Here is a 22,244-nt window from a genome sequence, read left to right on the forward strand (position 1 = left end):
AAAGTCTCTAGTACATTGAGAAAAATTTGATCCTGCATCTGTAAGAGTTGGCCCACTGCTTGTCTTCAGAGAGTTGTATAGGATGTCCTCTATGGAGCAGCTCACACCTGACTGGAGAGATCTGAACCCCTTTCTAGTTTTTACTGATTTCTGTGTGCCTGCTGGGAAGGTTTCACATTTTCTGTGGTAGGGAGTCAGGGGAAACCTCCAGCAGGCACATAAGAACACTAAAAACTGGACAAAGAATATAACCCTTCCCTGGTTTATAAACAACAACAAAAAATGGATGAGCTTTAGCTACAAGTAGGTGTCAACGTAAAACAGAAGACGAGGAAAACATAATACTTTCTGCGATATCCTACAGCTCAATTGCACAAAACATACTTAGGAAAGTGTTGAAAGGAAAATCTCTTGTTTTATTGCTATCTGTGCCCCCATCAAGGAGAATTTACCTTCCTATCCTGACAGGAAAAGGGGGTCAATATGCCTAGCAAGGACACAGACAGCATACACCCGTCGATCTGTCACCAGATTGGAAATTGTCCTAGCGCCACTGCCAGAAATAATCCTACCATTTGACTCTGTACATGTGGTGAAGTAGAGCAGGGCTTTTCAACCCTGTCCTGAAGTACCACCAACAGTGCATGTTTTGCAGAAACCCACAAACATTCACAGGTGAGGTAATTAGTGTTTCAGCAGAGCTGATTGGATTTCCTCAAAACATGCACTGTTTGGTGGTATTTGAGGATAGGGTTGAAAAGCCCTGAAGTAGAGTCACGCTGGCAGATAGTACGGAGCATGGGAAGGGACATATACATTTGGAGGAGGCACCGGCCAGGAGCCTGTTAGTTGTAGTAATATGGAACCCTATTACTGCCGAACACCTGATCAAGCTCTTTCGACCAAAATTTTCAATCATTCCCCATCAATCCATTCAACTGATTTTAGACAGAAATTAATCAAAGGATTGATTGGGCAGCCATATTGCGGCACAAATTCTCTTCTGAGTCATTAAAATTATTGCCCGCAATATGGGCACCCTAACTGATTAGCAGGGAAGGGTTACATTTTTTAATTAAATATATCATTTTTAATTAAGGTTAAAACCACATTAAAAATGATGACGTCTTTAATTTCCTGTCTTTCAAAATGGCAAGGTAACTAGTTAACCGGGTAACTGGTTTTCAGCACAGAGAATGGAGGACAACTGAATCCCTATCCAAAAAATGCTATGTTTGCTACTTGACTTGTGCTTTAATCAAACAACTATCTTTATATTCGGGCGGTAGTTGTGCAAGGTGAGCTGAGATTATCTTACCATAGAGAGGAGGTCAAGCTGTTTAATGTAGGTAGGGCGGCTGTAAGCAAAGACGGGAAGGGAATAATCCTGATGGTGTTTGTAGGCTATCCTCATGGCTTCTTTTACTCGATAGTAAACAAATTTCAGGCCGTTAGAGGAAGACTTTAGAACTGGATCCAGGTAGATGGATGGATAAAGAGCTGTACTCTCCTCCCACAACCACCTCAGTTGGTCGTTGCGAGACATTTCCACATCGGGGCACTTGCCGGTGTAAGAGCTCCAGTTGGTATGGTAGTCATGGTTGTAGCAATCCGGGAAAAGGTAGTATCCCCAGAGCTGGCGAGGTCGTTCGTTTTTAGCATATCGTAGTGTCATCGCCATGAACTCACGTGCAGAGTTCTCAAACTCATATAGTGCTTGTTTTGCCACCTCGTCCAGTGGCCAGCTGGGATGACGAGAAGCAACCAGCTGCCGCGACACCTGCCTATAGATGTCCTTTGTTTTCCAGTTCCTCACCCAGATGGGCCGCCACTCCTCCCAATCAATGACTGCCAGCCCATCTTTTTCAGTGGATCGAATGTACTGCCTAATCCCTTCTGGCATACGATCCAGGTGAGCCTGCAGACTAGCATTTTGGGGCACACCTCCACTGAAGGACACGTTGTGATCATCAATGTAAGGATAAAGGCCCAGCCTCTCCTTGTAGAACATAGTGAGGTTTTGATTTGTGAAGCCCTGGATAGGAGTTGCGCTGAGGTCAAAGAGTCGAAGATCAAGAGACACATCAAAGCGTGGTTTGCAGTCCTGAGTGGGTGCATTCCAGGCCACCATGAAAGGGCGGGTGCTGAATACAGGTCGCATTGTGGGTTTGTCTGACTGACCATCAGCCAAGATGACAAAGAGAAACCACAGGACATAGAAGAGCGCTAGGCCGGTCGTCATCCTGGAAAACTGGGAAGTGGGCCTGGAAAGACCTATAGGGGCGAGAGAGAAAAAATATTAATATTAAACCTGTGAAGGTTTGCATAACAACCTCCGCATAACACGCCTCTCTTACTGATAAGACTCTACCCAGGTCTGGTGATTCTGTGTGTGTGTGAGATAGATTTGTACTGTCTAATTGGCTTGCTGGCCATTAAAAAGATCATGTCATCAAGTCTCATTTCTGCTTCTTGTTTTAGCCTTTGAAGAACTCAAAACATGCATGTTCTGACCAACACTTCCAGGTATAAGTCTGTCAAGTAATGACAACAGCAAGGACAAATAAAGAGGAACTGTAAACAAGGGTTGAAATTCATTCCAATCAGTAGCTGGTACCTCCTTTCCCATGAGAAATCTTTACCATTTTTCTCAAATAGATCATCAGGAGGGTCTGTATGGCTCATTTTATGGTGAAACCCCTCCCCTGGTGTCATTTCAGGACCTAGGTCCTGCCAGTTTCCTGTCCGTGAGCCTTGTTGCATTGTGTTTCCAACTGCCAAGTAACCAGTATCTCCCTCTGTCATATCATATATGTATATCTATTTAAAAGAAAAAAAAAAGTTTAGCCTATCCCATTGTTAGTGGGTTTGGTTATAGATAATGGCAGTTGGTGCTGTATGTTTTTTTTCTATGTCTGCCAGTAGTAAAGATGATTACATGTAGGCTGATTGTGGACCAAACAACACAAACAAATTACACGGCAAATATCAATAATTTCTTGATCTCTCTTTTTAACTTCTCACTTCTCCTCTCTGCTCTAAAAGATAATAACCTTTAAACAAAAAACATCCTAAAATAAATCTGTACAGCTTCTACTTCCTGATTCATGGAAGCAGACATATTGTTTACAGCCGTGCTTTCAAATGGGCTTATCTGCTTATCTGCCATAGGCAGTCATGTGACAGGGGAGGATCAAATTACAACTTATGATTAGACACAGATGAGGGGGAATTAAACGGGCTACACTCTCCAAATACATACAGGGTGCATTTCTCTGTTTTCCTTCTGTCCTGTGCAAAAGTTCAGGTCCACTTTAAGGCCTGGTGCACACCAGAGGAGTTTTTCTGAGCGTTTTGAGTTTTTAAATCTGCTGCTAATGTTATCCTATGTGTCTGTGCACACTGGAGCAATGAGGTTTTGTAAAAAAAAAACCCATAGCATTACATTGGGAAGAGCTTTTGAAACCACTAAGGGCTGGTGCACACCGAGCGGCTTTTTGGGCGTTTTCAGATCCGCTTGCGGCTGCGGATCTGCTTGGTCAATGTATCTCAATGGGGTGGTGCACACCAGAGCGGGAGGCGTTTTGCAGAAACGAAAAATGCCTGGGTGAGGCATTTTTTGGATTGCGGATGCGTTTCTGCCTCAATGTTAAGTATAGGAAAAACGCAAACCGCTCTGAAAAACGGCACTTCAGAGCGGTTTGCCAGGCGGTTTTTGTTACAGTAGCTGTTCAGTAACAGCTTTACTGTAACAATACAGGAAATCTACTACACCAAAACCGCTAGACAAAACCGCAAAACGCTAGCTGAAACGCTACAGAAAAAGAAGAAAAAGCGTTTCAAAATCTGCTAGCATTTTGCGGATCTGCTAGCGGGTTTTGGTGTGCACCAGCCCTAAAAGCTCTTCCCAATGTAATGCTATGGGTTTTTTTTTTTACAAAACCTCATTGCTCCAGTGTGCACAGACACATAGGATAACATTAGCAGCAGATTTAAAAACTCAAAACGCTCAGAAAAACTTCTCTGGTGTGCACCAGGCCTAAGCGGCCATGCAAACCTGACCAGACACAGAATTTTAATCTGCTAATGGATTGCCAGCAAGCACCCATGCCTAAACTATTATGTGCAGACTTACCCACACAGATATTACAGAGCAATGTATAGACAATCTGTTTTTTTTTTTTTTTTTGTCTCCTGAAACAGAGATCCAGGGGGTATAATTATCTACAGACCAATCGGAAACAAGGGATAAATAATTGTCTTAATGATTTATTAAGCGATTGGACATGTGTGCATGTGCAAATCATTGATCAATATGTTACAGGAGTAGGAAACAACTGTTTGTCCCAGTCGAATCATAAAACCTGTTGGAACCTAGAATCATAATTTCATACATTTTAGTAAAAAAAAAAACCCCAAAAACCCAATATTGATCGAAATTACAATCGGCCTGAAAATCTCAATTGATTGGGGAGCGGTGTTAGATCGATGGCCTATAGCCTTTAGGCCGTTTCACACTGTGACCGAACACTTTCATTCCAGCGCAGGAGACTTGGACGCAGCAGTGAGCAACTTCAGCGCCGTCAGAAAACGGAGATGAAGTTACTTATAAAACACAATAATTCGGCCTCCAGCAATCGCTGGAAGCCGATTTATTTCATTCCCCCACTATCCATGGCGGCCTGGAGGGGGAATAGTATTTAACATCGATGGGAATTTGTGCAGGAGCAGGATAAGCCATACAGGCTGTATCCTGCACCCAAGTCTCCTGCACCGATTCCTCTCGTACGCCCGTGGACTGGCGGCAGCACACAAAACAGGCCTTCAGGGATTACCGCGTTAGTACGCGGTTTCAGTAGATTTCATGCTGAAATCTATTGATAATCTCTATGTGGACTGTTTAGCACACTGGGTGGCAATCTATGTGTGTTGTTCCTCTGTGATGCTAAAGGAAAACCCCTCAGAAGTCATTTAGGCCTCTTTTCCATGGGTAGCTGAAGGCAGTGAATTCACCTACTGTCAGCTGCTCCCATCCACTGGCATGAGCAGTGTCCAGACATCCCCCCTTGTGGAGAATGGCGGTTGACGTCCGCAGGTGTGACATGAGATGAATTTTGGCCCTGGGTGATGTCCCCCGTGTCAAACATTACCGAACGCTACCAATCAGCTGCATGTACAGATAAAAGTATTAGAGGATCAGCAGGACAGCCGGCAACTGCTATTGTTTAAATTTAAATAAGGGTCCGTTCTCACTGAGGTGATTACTGGTAATCACCAGTGATCGCTAGAGCTTTTTAAAATGCTAGCGCAATATTAACCATATGGCAGTGATCTCACTGCCACGATTGCTGCCAATCGACAGCGCTGCATGCAGCATTTTACCGTGATTTTAGAGCAATCGCGATTAGAATGCTAAAAAGTGCTAATCGTGATCGCTCAAAAATTGCGAGCGTTTATAGTGATTTTACCATGCTAATCGCGGTAAAACCCAAAAATGCTAGCGCTAATCACGAGTGATTCGAGATTCCAGGTGAGAATGGGGCCTAAATGTCAGCCTCCATATCCCTCTAACTTCAGGCATTTTTCCACCTTACACTTATTTGGAAAATAAGTGACAAAAAAGTTATAGTAAAACCCCTGTACTTGTAATGCTGTCACCATTTTCCTGTTTCAGACTGCTCAAATCTGCTTCCTTGCCCAGCTGACACTATTAGTCACTCCTGACAGGTTTGGTCCATATGTGACACTCCCCACCTCATGTGCGCAATCACACTCGTCTGACTGGATTCCAGAAGAAGGCCAGCGTTCCACACTGCCTACGGCATGACGCCGGGCCGGATCTGGTTGAGGACTCTTGCACACTACATGAGATTCCTATTTTTTATCTGATCCAATTTTTGATTCCAATCAAAAACATACTGCATACTGCTAAGTTTTTTAATCGGAATCAAAACTTGGACGTATGAAAAAAAATGTAGTGAATCCAGACAATAACACTACAACCCAAAACCTTCTCCATTTCAAACATGTATTCCTGAACAGCAATGGAGAAGAAACAGTTCTTGACTTGTATCTGCTTGTTATCAGTATCGGACTGGGAGGTGGAAAAGCTGGGATAATCCACCTGCTGGCCAAGCAGCAGAAACCCTGTGTTATCACTCCCAATAGAAACCTGCAGCAGGTCTTGACTGTGAGCAGCAACACCTGATTACTTCTGCTTGGGCAGCCAGTGAAGTCCCTCAGCTTTACCACCTCCCAGTCTGACACTGGGCACTTTTCTCGTGTTGGACTCAAAGCGATCAAAAGCTACAGACACTAAGGACGCGCTGTGTAGTGTGATGAAGTCTTTCCCAAGGACTTCTTACTGAATAGGTACTGACCCTAGCCAGGATTCGAACCTTTCCCTTAACCAGTACACTTCCAGCACTAAGTAGCATCTGATCTAAAGAATGTAAAACCTGCCCGAAAGAACAGTAAAAGCATATGGGATGGAAAAAAGGAAATGAGACAGGTTTGTTGGTGGTAGTTGTGGTGTGCGAACAACTGTAGTGATTTCAATCAGAGATAAAGTTAGGGATGAAGATTACATGTCATAGGAAGAAATAGGGGGTGTATGTGTATGTAGGACTAATACCCACAAGCATGTTTGCCATAGAGATGTACAATAATTCCAGCTTGCATGCAGATTGAGGGCTCAAACCCACTAGAACGATTTTCTGAGCGTTTAGGGAGCGATTCAAACTGCTAGCGATTTCCCTAAACGCTCAGCTGATGTTAATGGATGGGCCAAATTCCACTGGAGCGATTGTGATTACCAAATTGCAAAACGCAGGACATGCAGCATTTTTTGCGTTTAGCGATTAGCGTTTCTGCAATGTAAAGTATATAGACGCTGGCGTAATCGCTCATCAAAACCTGCACAGAGCGATTTTGCTGCACACTAAAACAAAATTAAAATTGAAAGGACCAATCAGAATTAAAACGCTAATTGCTACACAACCGCTGGAAAATTGAATACTATTTTTAAAATTGCTCCTGAAACCGCTCATGAAATCGCTTGCAAACCGCTCATACAAGGCGCTAGCGATTGCGATTAGCGATAGCGTTTTGTAGTGGGTTCCAGGCCTTAAAGAGACTCTGAAGTCTCTAAAAAATCATCTTTTTATAATAAAATCCTGTGTAATATGACAGCCCTACCTAAACTGCCGCATCCCCGCTGCTCTAACTAAATCCCCCCAAACTCCCCGGGGGGCAATCTGGGCAGCGCTTCAGTGTGAGGCAGAGCTATGAGCTGCAGCTCTGCCTCTCAGCGCGTCTGTCAGTGGCGGATCTCCACCTCTCCTCTGCCCCTCTCAGTGAAGGAAGACTGAGAGGGGCGGGGGAGAGGCGGCGATCCGGACTGACAGACGCGCTGAGAGGCAGAGCTGCAGCTCATAGCTCTGCCTCTCACCAAAGCGCTTCCCGGATTGCCCCCCAGGGAGTTTGGGGGGGGAGGGGGGATTTAGTTAGATTAGAGTGGCGGGGATGCGGCCGTTTAGGTAGGGCTGTCATAAAACGCAGGATTTTATTATAAAAAAAAGATGATTTTTTTAGAGACTTCAGTGTCTCTTTAAACTGTATGCAGCTTGGAAGCTTGGAAATGACCCAATTCCATGCTGCATTAAATCTGCATGCAAGACAGAATGTTTTGCATCTTATTGGGCAGCTATGTTTAGCCAGTATAAGACACCCCCCCACACACACCTTATTCTGCAGCTATTATTGTGAGAGTTTCCATTACAGGCAAGCTCATCCCTGCAAATGAAGCAAAAGACATTTCATTGTAATGTGTCATGTGAGCTTCCTCCGCTGCAGGGTGTGTTTCACCTCCTTTGCATTGTGTTTTCCTACGTTACTGTATAAGCTTCTGTAGTTGGTGTCAGTCATGTATATATTCAGGTGCGTCTACTCATCCTTACATGAGAAACTGGTGAACAGGGGGACCCAGTTGAGGCCCAGTGCACAGCAAAAACCTCCAGCAGATCTGCAAAACGCTAGAGGTTTTTGAAGAAGATAGGCCTGGTGCACGCCAAAAAACGCTAGCAGATCCACAAAATGCTAGCAGATTTTGAAACGCTTTTTCTTTTTCTGTAGCGTTTCAGCTAGCATTTTGCGGTTTTGTGAAGCGTTTTTGGTGTAGTAGATTTCATGCATTGTTACAGTAAAGCTGTTACTGAACAGCTACTGTAACAAAAAACGCCTAGAAAACCGCTCTGAAGTGCCGTTTTTCAGAGCGGTTTGCGTTTTTCCTATACTTAACATTGAGGCAGAAACGCATCCGCAATCAGAAATCTGCAGCAGCCCGGGAGTATGCGTTTCTGCAAAACGCCTACCGCTCTGGTGTGCACCAGCCCATTGAAATACATTACCCTAGCGGATCCGCACCCGCAAGCGGATCGCATATCACAGCAGAACCGCTCTGGTGTGCACTAGGCCATAGAGCGATTCTAGGCATGTTTAGAGATGTTTTGTAAACATGCCTAGCATTTTTTGGAGTGTTTGTGTTGCAGATTACAAATATTGTTACAGTAAAAGCAGTTACTGAACAGCTTCTGTAAAAAAAAGCCTGGAAAACCGCTCTGATCTAGCATTTTTCAGAGCGGCTTTCCACTTTTCTATACTTTAACATTGAGGCAGAAACGCCTCAGAAATCTAAAAAAATGCTGCAGCCCCCGAGTTTGCGTTTGTGGAAAAAACGATCCGCTCTGGTGTGCACCATCCCATTCACTTTCATTAGCCAAGCGGTATTCCACCTGCAAGCGTTTTAAAAAACGCTCCAGAGCCGCTCTGGTGTGCACCAGCCCTCAGAGTGCATTCACTCTATGGGCTTGATTCACTAAGCCGTGATAACTCAAATATCACACCTTATCAAAGTTAACACGCCTTATCAGAGTAGCACAGCGAGCACTACGATCCCGCAGGGGCTCAGGGCAGGACGAGTGTCATTGCCAATTAGCAGGCATAAGTTCGTAGTGCTCGCTATGCTACTCTGATAAGGTGTGATATTTGAGTTACTACGGTTTAGTGAATCAAGCCCTATGCTTGTTGCACTACATTATAATGTACAGATAGTTCCCAGTTAATGAACAAGATAGGGACTGTAGACCACATTCTTAACCTGAATCTGTCCAAAAGTCGAAACACTGTCCCCCAATGTGCCACCTCTGTTCCCCTGTGACTTCCGTGTCCCCTCTGAGCCACCTCTGTCCTCACACTGTCACCTCTATCCCCTGTACTTTCTCTACCCCCTCCCCCCCGTGTCTCCCCAATTTGCCACCTATGTTTCCCTAGTGTCCCCCTTTGTGCTACCACTGCCCCCCATTGCACCTGTGCGAGTATTGCCGTGCATGCATGTAATGAGCCGCTCAGTGATACTGTGCAAGCACCCTGCTCGCACTCGGATCATCCGGAAGGTTCGTGGTGAGCGGCAACAGCGTCGAAGAGGCTTCTTTGGTAAGTATGAGTTTTATAGACCACCTCCGTACAGAGTCTAGGAAATGTACGGGAGCCACATCTGTGCAATCTATGCAAAGCTACCTTTAAGCCGGATCTACACGATTAGCTCGATTAGCCGCTGGATCACCTCTTTCGCATCCCCACGCGTACCTGCCGTGTCCCCGCTCGCCCACACGTGCATCGGATTCGATAGGCCCTCGTCCCCGCTCTGCTTATCTTCCGCTCGATTCCCTGCCATTGTCCCCTCGTGGGGAACAAGCAGGGAATCGGCGGCGGCAAAATCGGACCTGACTGATCTTATCAATCGAGCCGCTGATTGATAAGGAACATCGCTCCGTGTAGACGGAGCTTTACACATTGAAAGCTTGCTGTACAATTTCAGGACCGTATCAGAGAAGCAGCAGTCATATCACAAATCACCCCGGAAGTGTTTGGTGTCCACCAGGAGAAAAGCGCGATAGGTTTTTTTTTTTCATATTCTATCATAATTTGTGAATAAGGTGGAGAGGTGAGAGCTCTTTTACACGATTGTGTTTTACTGCATTTTTTTCCTCCATAGTAGTGCATTGTGAAAAAGCTTCAGCTTTTCAGCCAATGGTGTGAAGGAGGCCATAGGGAAACATGGACAATGGACTGCACATCAGTTGTCCTTTCAGTTACAACTGACAGCAACTAATATATTGTAAAGGGGCCTAAAGTTCCTTTTACACTGTATCAGTTGCTCTCAGTTATAACTGAAAGGACAACTGATTTTCAAAGTATTGCCCATGTTTACTATGGCTCAGTTCCCACTATATGCGTTTTAATTGAAAGCTTCTCCACAATGCACTGCTATAGAGAAAAAAAAAACCACAACACATACGAACGCATACCAATGCATTAAGTGTGGATAGGCCCGAGATGCTCTCAGTTATAACTAAAAGGACAACTTTTTCAAAGTAATGCCCATGTTTTCCTATGGCTCAGTTCACACTATACGCATTTTAATTGAAAGAATTTTCACAATGCACTGCTATGGAAAGTTAAAACGCATCAGTTTTCAGTGTATAGTGTAAAAGAGGCCTTATGCTAGGAATACACCATGAGGTTTTTTTTGGCAGATAGATGGCTCGATAGATCATTTCCGACAGGTCTGATCTGATTTTGATCATTTTTCTGATCGATTTTCTCATTGAAGTGAATGGAAATCAATCAGAAAAATGATCGGGAAATCAATCGGAAAATAGATTGGGCATTAAATCTGCCCAAAAAAAAAAAAAAAACTCATTGTGTATTCCCAGCATAAGAGTGTAAACTCTTCAGGTACAGCAACTGATGTGAACGGATCAGTGATCTCTGTACCACACTGTGGAATATGTCAGAGCTACATAAATGAATAATATTGTGAGTTCTTTAGAGGGACGGTCAGTGACGTGGCTATGCACTCTGATCAGTACTGCTGAATATATCAGTGCTACTAGCATCAGTAAGCAGGGAGCAGCAGGCTGTTGGCAAAACACTGGATGGAGGAAAACACACAAACTGTATGATGAGTGTATTTGCACAGCAGTGCCACCATATATTGTGATGAGGGTGGTCTCTCCCCTCCCCCTCTCGCTTTCTCTTTGAGTCCCCCCTGTGGTCTGTCTGTTGTCCAGACATCTCTTTGTCCCACACAATGTCCTCCATGGTGTGCCTGGTAGACGGAGGACACCTGCAGAAACTGCTCCTCCCTCTATAACTATACACATTAGTCATCAGACCTTAGCAGGTGAATCACACAGAATCTGCTCCTGTATTGCTTTATGTTGTTAATACCCAGAGCTGAAAGTCTTGTGCCTTCCAGCTGCCTGTCTCCCAACCCCCTAAACAATAGGATTAAAATACCAAACATTACACCTTGTGTTATTTTCTATGATTACTATTGCTTATTATCCTTGATCGACCTGTGAATAATATAAATTATTATTTTTTCTTATTATTTTATATTGATTCATTAGGGACCAGTCTTTTTCTATTAATTATATTACCTCTTATAAAATTGAAGAACAAATGTTTTACCTTCAGAGACAATAGGAATTTCTTGTCCTTCACAAAACAAGTGTGCATTGTGAGAAGTCCCCCAGTGTTGTTGATCAAGTCTGTTAAATGTTTGCTATTTGTTAAAGGAGGTACGTATTGATCTTGTGACCACTTATGTAAGCTGAATGCATTGTTTATATGGGGTCTTTGCTATTGTGTATGTAAATATAATTACACACTAGGGTCAGTTAGCCAAACATGTATTCCATCCTGCAGGGGTGTTGCTAGGATCCTAATAGATCTGGGGCACTTTTTGGCCCTCTAGCCAAAAAATGGGTGTGGCCATGCACCTGAATGTGGGTGTGGTTTTGGGCAGAGTCAAGTTAACATGAACTTAACAGTGGTCTGAGTAGGCCTGCCCAGCAGGATGAAGCCCTCTTATTGGATGAAGCCCCCTTTCAATTTATAAAAAAAACAAGGCAGAGTTACCTGGCTTCTGTGCTGGCTGGTATGGCTTTCTGCTGGGCGGGCTGACCTGCTGCCACGCTGTCTGGCAGTTCCCCCATAGCATTTCCTGACCTTCTAATGGTCCCCCCCCCCCCACAGGCTCCTATGCCCCCCCCCCCCCTGCATTGAGGCACCACAACTCCCAGCATGCCCCATAGAAGAACCACAGCTCCCTGCATGCTCTCATAAAGGCATCACAGCACCCAACACAGCACCCAGTATGCCCACATAGAGGCACCAAAGCACCCAGGGGTTAGGGGGGGGGGGAATTGAAACCACTGGGTTGCAGATCTGGGATCTGCTAAATCACCGCGTAGCTACCTCTGATAAGATGGAGCCATCACAACCTTTTATAACCGAATTGGACTTTTGGATAAGAGCCGGTTCACACTCAAAGTGCAAATCGGGAATCACAATCTTTTTGCCGCGATTTGCCGTTTGATTCCCGTTCAATAGAACAAGAATCACAATGCAATCACCCCCGAAGCGCTTTGCTGATCGCCGGCAATCAGTAAAGCACTGAAAAGCGCTCGAGAGTGAACCAGCCCTACATCTGTACACACATTTGGTATGGCCGGCCTTGTGTTGAAAATATTCAGGCAAGTAGACGTGTTGATCACCTTAATTTCCCCCTATTCACCCCTTAGCAAAGGTGTCCCATCTAACTACCCACTCCCAGTAGCAAGTGTGGTCCAGCGCGGTATCCTTCTCCCATAGCTAGCATGGCAACGCACCCCATGCCGCACAAATCTGCAGCAAAAATGCTTAAAGGGAATCCTCTGCGATTCCTGCAGAATGCAAGTGTGATCCCTCCCTTAAAGTGTACCTGAGATGGGGCCCCCGCAATAAATTATACATACCCCGGGCTTCCTCCGGCCCCCTCTGGCCTGATCCGTCCCATGGGGTCCTCTTCTCCATCTCTGCTTGTCCGCAACTGGCCCCGGAAAATCCATCAGTCAGGGCCAGAAGCGCTCCCCTGTTTCACTTCGTTCTGCGCCTTGGCCCCAGACCGGAGAACATTACAGGGCCAATTGCAGGCGAACGGAGAGAGGGGAAAAGAGCGCACTGTGGGAGCGATCAGGCCGGAGGGGGCTGAACGAAGCCCCAGGTATGTATATTTTATTGCTAATCCCCCATCTCAGGTTCCCTTTAAACTATGATTTTTTGTCGCCTGAACTGATCAAGATTAGACCCGTAGGACAACAGTTCGGTGGCTGAAAGCTGTACAGGCGCTTTGCTCTACTAAATGCTAAAGTGGAGGACACATCTGTTGTTATGGAGGGGGAGAAAGGACATTGCATGGTGCACCTCAAAAATACTTTTAGTGGGAGGGAACAATGTGCTCAGGGGGTGGGTTGTCGCTGTAATCCAAAAATCTGGCGCTCTGGATCTTAAAACAAGTTTGGGGGATATCTGACCACATGCTAAACTCGCTGTAGTCAGCCACACGAATAGCTACTACGGCTGAGTTTGTATAGCATGTGTACACACTGGTGTTTGGGCAGCCAATTGAACGCCCAGTTGCGAAGTTCTCAAAAGCTTCAGGGTGACCTACTGAGCGCACCGTAGTGGCTGAAGCTTTCAAGTGTTTGAGTCCCATAGGAGAAAAGCGCTATACAAGTGTCAACATTTCATTACTATTGAGAAAATTCTCATTGATATTAGGTGAGAGCAACAATGGCCTGGTAGCATGTTTTAAAGAACACCTGAGGTGAGAGAGATATGGTGGTTGCCATATTTATTTCCTTGTAAATAATTCCAGTTGCCTGGCAGTCCTGTCGATCTGCTGGCATACGTACTGTCTGAGTTAAAACCCTGGAACAAGCATATGGCTAATCCAGTAAAGCCTGAGTCAGCAGAGTACCTGATCTGCATATGCTTGTTCAGGGTCTATGGCAAAAAGTATAATGCTGGATACACACGGTGCGTTCATGCACTCGATTTTCCCATCGATTCCCGTCGATTCGTTTATTTCCAACATGTCCGATTTGGATTTCGATGGATCGTTAGGTCGATTCGCCATACTTTGCATGCGAATCGACCTAACGATCCATCGAAATCCAAATCGGACATGTTGGAAATAAACGAATCGACGGGAAAATCGAGTGCACGAACGCACCGTGTGTATCCAGCATAAGAGACACAGCATCAGGAGGACAGCCAGGCAACTGGTATTGTTTAAAAGGAAATAAATATGGCAGCCTTCATATCGCTATTCCCTTTAAAAGGTTTGCCTGGACTTTTCTCCCCTGTTTGTGCTATCATGGGAGTCTATCGGAATGCCTGGCTCAATTCTGTGATTTCCCTTCACTTCTGGCAATGTCTCCGGTAATAAGGTAGGAAGAAAGCGTTCTAGTAGGGAAACAGACAGCAAGAAGTACCTGAAAAACCTGACAAAGGTGGTCATCTATCCTTGTTGAAAGAAAAGAAAAACCACTTTCCCTTCTTCCTGTCCTCCTCCCCAGCCGGGCAGATGATTGCTGCTGAGCAGAACATGTGGTTTGTGTGTGCTGGAAGTGTGACTGCGGTGTGCCTGGCAGTGATTGTGCGGTCTCTGTCTCACTAGAGATATACAATTATCTCCGGTGCAGTCATATGATCTGCTCAGGCAGAGGCAGTATATACGCTGCAGTCCTATAGACTGTTAGCTCCTCAGTCATGTGATCTGCTCAGACAGAGGCAGTATATACACTGCAGTCCTATAGACTGTTAGCTCCTCAGTCATGTGATCTGCTCAGACAGAGGCAGTATATACACTGCAGTCCCATAGACTGTTAGCTCCTCAGTCATGTGATCTGCTCAGACAGAGGCAGTATATACACTGCAGTCCCATAGACTGTTAGCTCCTCAGTCATGTGATCTGCTCAGACAGAGGCAGTATATACGCTGCAGTCCTATAGACTGTTAGCTCCTCAGTCATGTGATCTGCTCAGACAGAGGCAGTATATACGCTGCAGTCCTATAGACTGTTAGCTCCTCAGTCGTATGATCAGCTCAGACAGAGGCAGTATATACACTGCAGTCCTATAGACTGTTAGCTCCTAAGTCAGTCATATGATCTGCTCAGACAGAGGCAGTATATACACTGCAGTCCTATAGACTGTTAGCTCCTCAGTCATGTGATCTGCTCAGACAGAGGCAGTATATACACTGCAGTCCTATAGACTGTTAGCTCCTCAGTCATGTGATCTGCTCAGACAGAGGCAGTATATACACTGCAGTCCCATAGACTGTTAGCTCCTCAGTCATGTGATCTGCTCAGACAGAGGCAGTATATACGCTGCAGTCCTATAGACTGTTAGCTCCTCAGTCATGTGATCTGCTCAGACAGAGGCAGTATATACGCTGCAGTCCTATAGACTGTTAGCTCCTCAGTCGTATGATCAGCTCAGACAGAGGCAGTATATACACTGCAGTCCTATAGACTGTTAGCTCCTAAGTCAGTCATATGATCTGCTCAGACAGAGGCAGTATATACACTGCAGTCCTATAGACTGTTAGCTCCTCAGTCATGTGATCTGCTCAGACAGAGGCAGTATATACACTGCAGTCCTATAGACTGTTAGCTCCTCAGTCATGTGATCTGCTCAGACAGAGGCAGTATATACACTGCAGTCCCATAGACTGTTAGCTCCTCAGTCATGTGATCTGCTCAGACAGAGGCAGTATATACGCTGCAGTCCTATAGACTGTTAGCTCCTCAGTCATGTGATCTGCTCAGACAGAGGCAGTATATACGCTGCAGTCCTATAGACTGTTAGCTCCTCAGTCGTATGATCAGCTCAGACAGAGGCAGTATATACACTGCAGTCCTATAGACTGTTAGCTCCTAAGTCAGTCATATGATCTGCTCAGACAGAGGCAGTATATACACTGCAGTCCTATAGACTGTTAGCTCCTCAGTCCTTCTGCCGGCTGTTTACTGGAATAGCAATGGATTATATTAAAGGACCACTATAGCAAAAAAAAGGTAAGCAATTACTGTAAAAAGTGACAGAACTGACAGATTTTTGATTAGTCCATCTCATCACAAGGGATTCTCAGGGTGTTCTTTGTTTTCAAAAGCATTTAGTGAACAGCAGTTGCTAAGTCTAAAGCCCGGTACACACTTTCAATTATAACTAACCAATTTTACCACTTCCTTGTAGTATGAGGGTTTACCTACACAATTTGCTCATAGTATCCAATAGCTCAGCTACATATCCAACCATGGGTATGTAGCTTTAGTTGTGCGCTTAAAGGATACCAGAGGCTCTGGTAAAATCTGAAGCTGTAGTAGGTAAGGGGTAATAATTAAATACTCTCTGCAGCTCCCATTCACCTCCGTCCCCCGCTGCTTTTCTCTGGTCACTCCTCTTCTCCTGCGCGACTTCAGCGACTCCAAACCCAGACATAATGTGCTGCGCATGCGCAGTACGTCCATTCTGCTCCCCTGTGGCCGCATAGTGACGTCACAGGACAGGAGCATGCTTGCTCCTGCGTCCCGGCGTAAGCGCTGATCGGACACACGGGGGGAGCGAGCGGGCTCCTGTCCTGTGACATCACTTGGCGTGGCCACAGAGGAGCAGAGCGGACATACTGCGCATGCGGGGAGCAGTATGTCCAGGTTAAGAGTCGCCGAAGTCGCCCAGGTGAGTGGGACTGACCAGAGAAAAGCAGCGGGGGAGGAGATGAACAGGAGGTGAAAAATTATTACCCCCTACAGCAACAGATTTTACCAGAGCCTTTCCTATAGAGTAGAGATAATGCAATATATATGGTAACACCCATATAATGGGTGGGTGCTATGATCTTGGTTACTGGACAAGCCAGGATAAGTAGCAAGCTGTGGGGTTGGCACACCAAGAAATTTAAAGATTTTATTGCTGCCTAATGATCAAATAATCCAACGTTTCGAGGCAATAGAGTACATCTTCATCAAGGAGAACAATGCAAGAAAATATGCACTCCTCACGCCATAGTAACAGGACCTTGTGACATGTATGTGTGGCCCTTGGCCCTAACTTTATTCCCCCCCTTCGCTCAGGTAAAGCCCTTCCTGATGCCTAAAACAAGCATTCCTACCTAACAGTAACCCTTTATTGACACTTAACTCCACCCTCCTCTGCAGAAATAACCCCTTCCTGCCTATAAAACTTAATTTTCCCACCCATGCAACCAGGGTCACCCTGTCTGTGACTTCTATGGGCGCCAGTGCCTCCCAGTCACTCACACACAGATGTCCGCTCAGTGGCAACTTGAACAAAGCAGAGAGCGTTGCAGTGACCACGGAGTACACTCCAGATGCGGAAGTGAGGTCATTGCTCATTTCCTGCATCTGAAGTGTGCCGCATGGTTACTGTGCACTGCCCTCCTCTCTCCGGGTCGCCGCTGGTCTGCAGGTGTGTATGTGTTGGGGATGGGGAGGAAGCAGGAAGCTACATACCCCACTGACACCAATGCCCTATATTGGGGTTGGAGTAAACACCTTTGGCTACCTATATGGGGGGAGGGGGCTATCTATACTGGGGGGACACTTTGGCTACCTATACTGGGGGTGGCTACCAATAAAGGGTGACACCTTTAGCTACCTATTATTATGGGAGAAAGGGCCTCTTGCTGGAAGGTGGAGGGCCACAAATGATGTGCTTCTTGGGGCCACAAAAGGCTTAGCAGCATCCCTGTCTATAACCCTAACATCCAAAGCTAACCTCCAACTTCATTCATTGGCAATAAACCTTCCTAAACAAAGCCTAGCCTATGACTCTAATCAATACTTACAATTTACCATTGTTAGCCCTGGCACTCATCCCAGTACTGAGGCCAGAAATCTTTACAGCCAAGACCTCGGCTCCATAATAGCTGAAGGCCAGAGCCCAACAAACCATCCATCACATACACGATAAACCCTCAGGATACGGACATCAGCTATGTATAGCTACTGTACTGAAACATACATACATTTTACACACATGTAGGAAAGGGTCACACATTGCAGATCCTCTTCCTCATATGGGTTACATTATGATCAGCAGCAAGCTTACTATGACTCCAAGTAACAGTTTATTACTGAAACTAATAACCTGTGGCTCATTCTGCAACACTGAAGTACATAAAATACAGTCTTTCATTATACATATTCAGCAGTCAGATTTCATTCAAGCAGTAGGATTAGCCATACTATTCCAGGGAAAAAAACACATATATAAGTAGATAAATACTTGATCTACTTACATAACACGTATTGTACTGGCCACGTTTTGATTTCAGTGAATTTTATATAGTAAATGAAGAGAATTCTGTTCCTGGTGGGAACTATGTCTTTTGCCCACAGTTTAGGCTAAATGCTGATATCATTTCTGCCCTTTACTTTTTTTTCTTTTCTCCTCCAATCGGTGAGTCACCTCAGCCTTGCTTGCAAACACAAATGAGTAGGGGATCGTGTTTCAGATAAGCAGCTAGGCAGGGAAATAAATTGAAGAGGAGGGGTGGCTGGATAGAGCACTGGTTAAGGGCTCTGCCTTTGACATGGGAGACCAGGGTTCGAATCCTGGCGAGGTCAAGTACCTATTCAGTAAGGAGTTCAAGGCAAGACTCCCTAACATTGCAGGGTGGCCTCTTGAGCGCGTCCCAGTGGCTGCAGCTCTTGAGCGCTTTGAGTCCGACAGGAGAAAAGCGCTATACAAATGTTCAGATTATTATTATTATTATTATATTATAGATAAAAAGAACCCCCAGCATGCAACTGCTTGGCACTGACTACTAAAGGGCCAGTGCTCCTAAGGTATGTGATAACTCCAAATCATAACAGCAGAAAAAGTTTTGAATGCAGGATTAGCATCTTTATCACTTCATACACTCAGACCAGTTGCTGTTAAAATTTGATTTTTATGGTGACAATCCCACTTTCACAATCCTACAGTGGAAAAATAACATATGGGATATGTATGGCAACTGTGGCAATGAAACTTGCAGGTTCAGGCGACCCAGAGACGCCTGGTAACCAAATTCTTCAGTTACCCTTGGCAACCAGATTTTTCATTATATTTCAAAATAAAAGAAAAAAAATCTATTTGTTTATGCACCATTGCACCCACCACCACAGATGTATACATATATAGGGACCAATGTATCTTATAAGTATCAGTATGGTAACAGAAGTATTAATAGTAGGAAGAGAAAAAGCTGTAGAAGTATTAGAAGCACTAGAAATAGTAACAGAATAAAAGTGTCAGCAATAGCAGTGGAGTATCAGTAACAGCATAGAAGAACCAAGTATCAGAAATAGTAATAGTAGTAGTGATATGTAAGTGGGAGTAGTAGTAATAGAATCATTAGCACTAGTATAGAAAAGCAATAGAACAGCATCTTAGTAACAGTAGTAACAAAAGTATATTCAGTACTAGAAGAACCATCAAGTATCAGAAATAGAAATAGTAATAGTAGCAGTGATATGTAAGTGGGAGTAGTAGTAATAGAATCATTAGCACTTGTATAGAAAAGCAATATAACAGCATCTTAGTAACAGTAGTAACAAAAGTATATTCAGTACTAGAAGAACCATCAAGTATCAGAAATAGCAATAGTAGTAGTGATATGTAAGTGTGAGTAGTAGTAATAGAATCATTAGCACTAGTATAGAAAAGCAATAGAACAGTATCTTACGAACAGTAGTAACAAAAGTGTACTCAGTACTAGTACAAGTTTGTAGCATAAAGAAGCCCATTAATCATCCAATTTTCAGAACAATCTACCATCGGATCCGATCGTTGTGATCAATCGGAAACAGACCACCGACAGAAGAGGAAGCATTAATCAATCCAATCACATTAAAATAATAGTTTGTAAATTTGGATAGACTGAACAATCGATGGAAAGATTAATGGTATCTGATCGATTGTACCATCGATCATTTGGGAGATTGTACCATTAATGGGCACCTTTATAGAAGCATCATCAGTGGCAGTAATATGGAAGCATTAATAGTAGCTGAACTGTAGAAGTAGTGTCACTATGAATGCTGAGAGCACACTGCAGAGCTCCCAGCCGTAGTAACAGAAGTACCAGTATAGGTAAAAAGACAGCCAATGGCAGTACGAGAAGTATCGGCAGTAACATAACTATCTGAAGCAGTAATATTACTACCGACAGAAGTATAAGCAGAAGTGTTAGAAGTAATAATAGTGAATCAGTACCACCAGCAAGAGTAATAACACAAGTAGCAATGGCAGATGTATCAGCGGACCCAGCAGTAAGCATGATCGGTGCTGCACTCACCCCCAGTCGGCCGATCTGCCCCCGGATGCGGAGGAAACATTTGTATCGCTCTGTCCCGGCCGGGCCTTTCATTCACATAAAGAGATCCATCCGGACCGTACCATCTCCTCCCCCCGGCACAGGGGGGTCCGCACACCGCACAACGCCTTTCACTCCAGCAAGCGCTTCGCCACACCCCTCCCTGTGGGAGAGGCCACTATCGAGGGCGGGGCTAGGGATTAAAGGGACAGACACTCAGACAGCAGCTGCTGCTACTGCCAAGAGCATCCTGAGAAGGAGGAGGAGAATCATAGCGAGGATGGGAAAAATGCAGCACCCAGCATGGCACTGACGTGTGTATGACAAGAAGTCATGGGCGAAGTGTATGGTATACTCTGCAAATGAAAATTATAGCGAGAGAAAAGAAGAATTGCTCATTTATTATTAATCTCTTCCCAGCATGAATGTAAAAGTTTACAAGACTAGAATGATAGTATTGCTACGGCTATCAGCATATTACACAGAACCCCATGTAATTGCATGTAGAGGATTAGCGATAGAAAAAGGACACGGGAGAAAATAAATTCACTGCCTTATAGTGCTTACAGTTGCAGAGAAAACATTATAGTGTGTCATAAAGGCAGAAGAGATGTCCCTATGCCTATTCTGCAGGCACCCCATTCCCTTCCTAAAGAAATACAGTGATTGATACCAATATAGTGTGTGTGTGTGTGTGGGGGGGGGGGGGGGGGGCAGTTTCAAGGGGCAGAGCTGGTGATCATGGTATACAGGTAGCTGTGGCAGGCCTGATGTTCCTGATAGTAATAGGGGTAGTACTGTCCGGGACTATAGTTAGTAGCTGCAGCAGTACTAGGCTTCTGGGTAGTATTAGTGAGCAGTGCTGCAGATTGGGGCAGTAAGATTGGCAGTGCTGGGGATCTGGGTAGTGTTAGTGGCAGTGCTGGGGATCTGGGTAGTAATAGAGGGCAGTGCTGGGGATCTGGGTGGTACTAATGGCAGTGCTGGGGATCTGGGTGGTGGTAGCTGCAGTGCTGGGGACCTGGGTAGTAGTGGCAGTGCTGGGGATCTGGGTAGTGGTAGCAGCAGTGCTGGGAATCTGGGTAGTAGTAGGGGGCAGTGCTGGGGATCTGGGTAGTATTAGCGGCAGTGCTGGGAATCTGGGTAGTAGTAGGGGGCAGTTCTGGGGATCTGGGTAGTATTAGTGGCAGTGCTGGGAATCTGGGTAGTAGTAGGGGGCAGTGCTGGGGATCTGGATAGTATTAGCGGCAGTGCTGGGAATCTGGGTAGTAGTAGGGGGCAGTGCTGGGGATCTGGGTAGTATTAGCGTCAGTGCTGGGAATCTGGATAGTAGTAGTGGCAGTGCTGGGGATCTGGGTAGTAGTAGTGGCAGTGCTGGGGATCTGGGTAGTAGTAGCGGCAGTGCTGGGGATCTGGGTAGTAGTAGGGGGCAGTGCTGGGGATCTGGGTAGTATTTGCGGCAGTGCTGGGAATCTGGGTAGTAGTAGGGGGCAATGCTGGGGATCTGGGTTGTATTGGTGGCAGTGCTCAGGATCTGGGTGGTAGTAATGGCAGTGCAGGGGATCTGGGTAGTAGTAGGGGGCAGTGCTGGGGATTTAGGTAGTAATAGGGGGCAGTGCTGGGGATCTGGGTGGTAGTGTGGCATTGCTGGGGATCTGGGTAGTAGTAGTGGCAGTGCTGGGGATCTGGGTAGTAGTAGTGGAAGTGCTGGGGATCTGGGTAGTAGTAGTGGAAGTGCTGGGGATCTGGGTAGTAATAGGGGGCAGTGCTGGGGATCTGGGTAGTAGTAGTGGCAGTGCTGGGGATCTGGGTAGTAGTAGTGGCAGTGCTGGGGATCTGGGTAGTAGTAGCAGCAGTGCTGGGAATCTGGGTAGTAGTAGGGGGCACTGCTGGGGATCTGGGTAGTATTAGCGGCAGTGCTGGGGATCTGGGTAGTAGTAGCAGCAGTGCTGGGAATCTGGGTAGTA

At 45.4% G+C, this 22,244-nt stretch overlaps 1 protein-coding gene across 2 annotated transcripts in view; it reads right to left on the reverse strand.

Annotated features, from left to right (window-relative positions):
• HYAL2 (hyaluronidase 2) overlaps nucleotides 1-22,244 on the reverse strand; it is a 60,815-nt gene that overhangs the window by 19,523 nt on the left and 19,048 nt on the right. The window contains exons 1-2 of one of the 2 annotated variants that reach the window (XM_068251561.1): nucleotides 20,260-20,476; nucleotides 1,319-2,274 (exon numbers count right to left, since the gene is read on the reverse strand). In XM_068251561.1, the coding sequence (XP_068107662.1) occupies nucleotides 1,319-2,274; nucleotides 20,260-20,299 (996 nt within the window). In that variant the 5' untranslated portion in view covers nucleotides 20,300-20,476. Of the gene's footprint in view, nucleotides 1-1,318; nucleotides 2,275-20,259; nucleotides 20,477-22,244 lie in introns of those variants that run through there. The other variant, XM_068251562.1, reaches the window with a different exon arrangement.

The sequence above is a fragment of the Hyperolius riggenbachi genome, chromosome 9 (assembly GCF_040937935.1).
Source record: "Hyperolius riggenbachi isolate aHypRig1 chromosome 9, aHypRig1.pri, whole genome shotgun sequence".
Classification (NCBI taxonomy): domain Eukaryota; kingdom Metazoa; phylum Chordata; class Amphibia; order Anura; family Hyperoliidae; genus Hyperolius; species Hyperolius riggenbachi.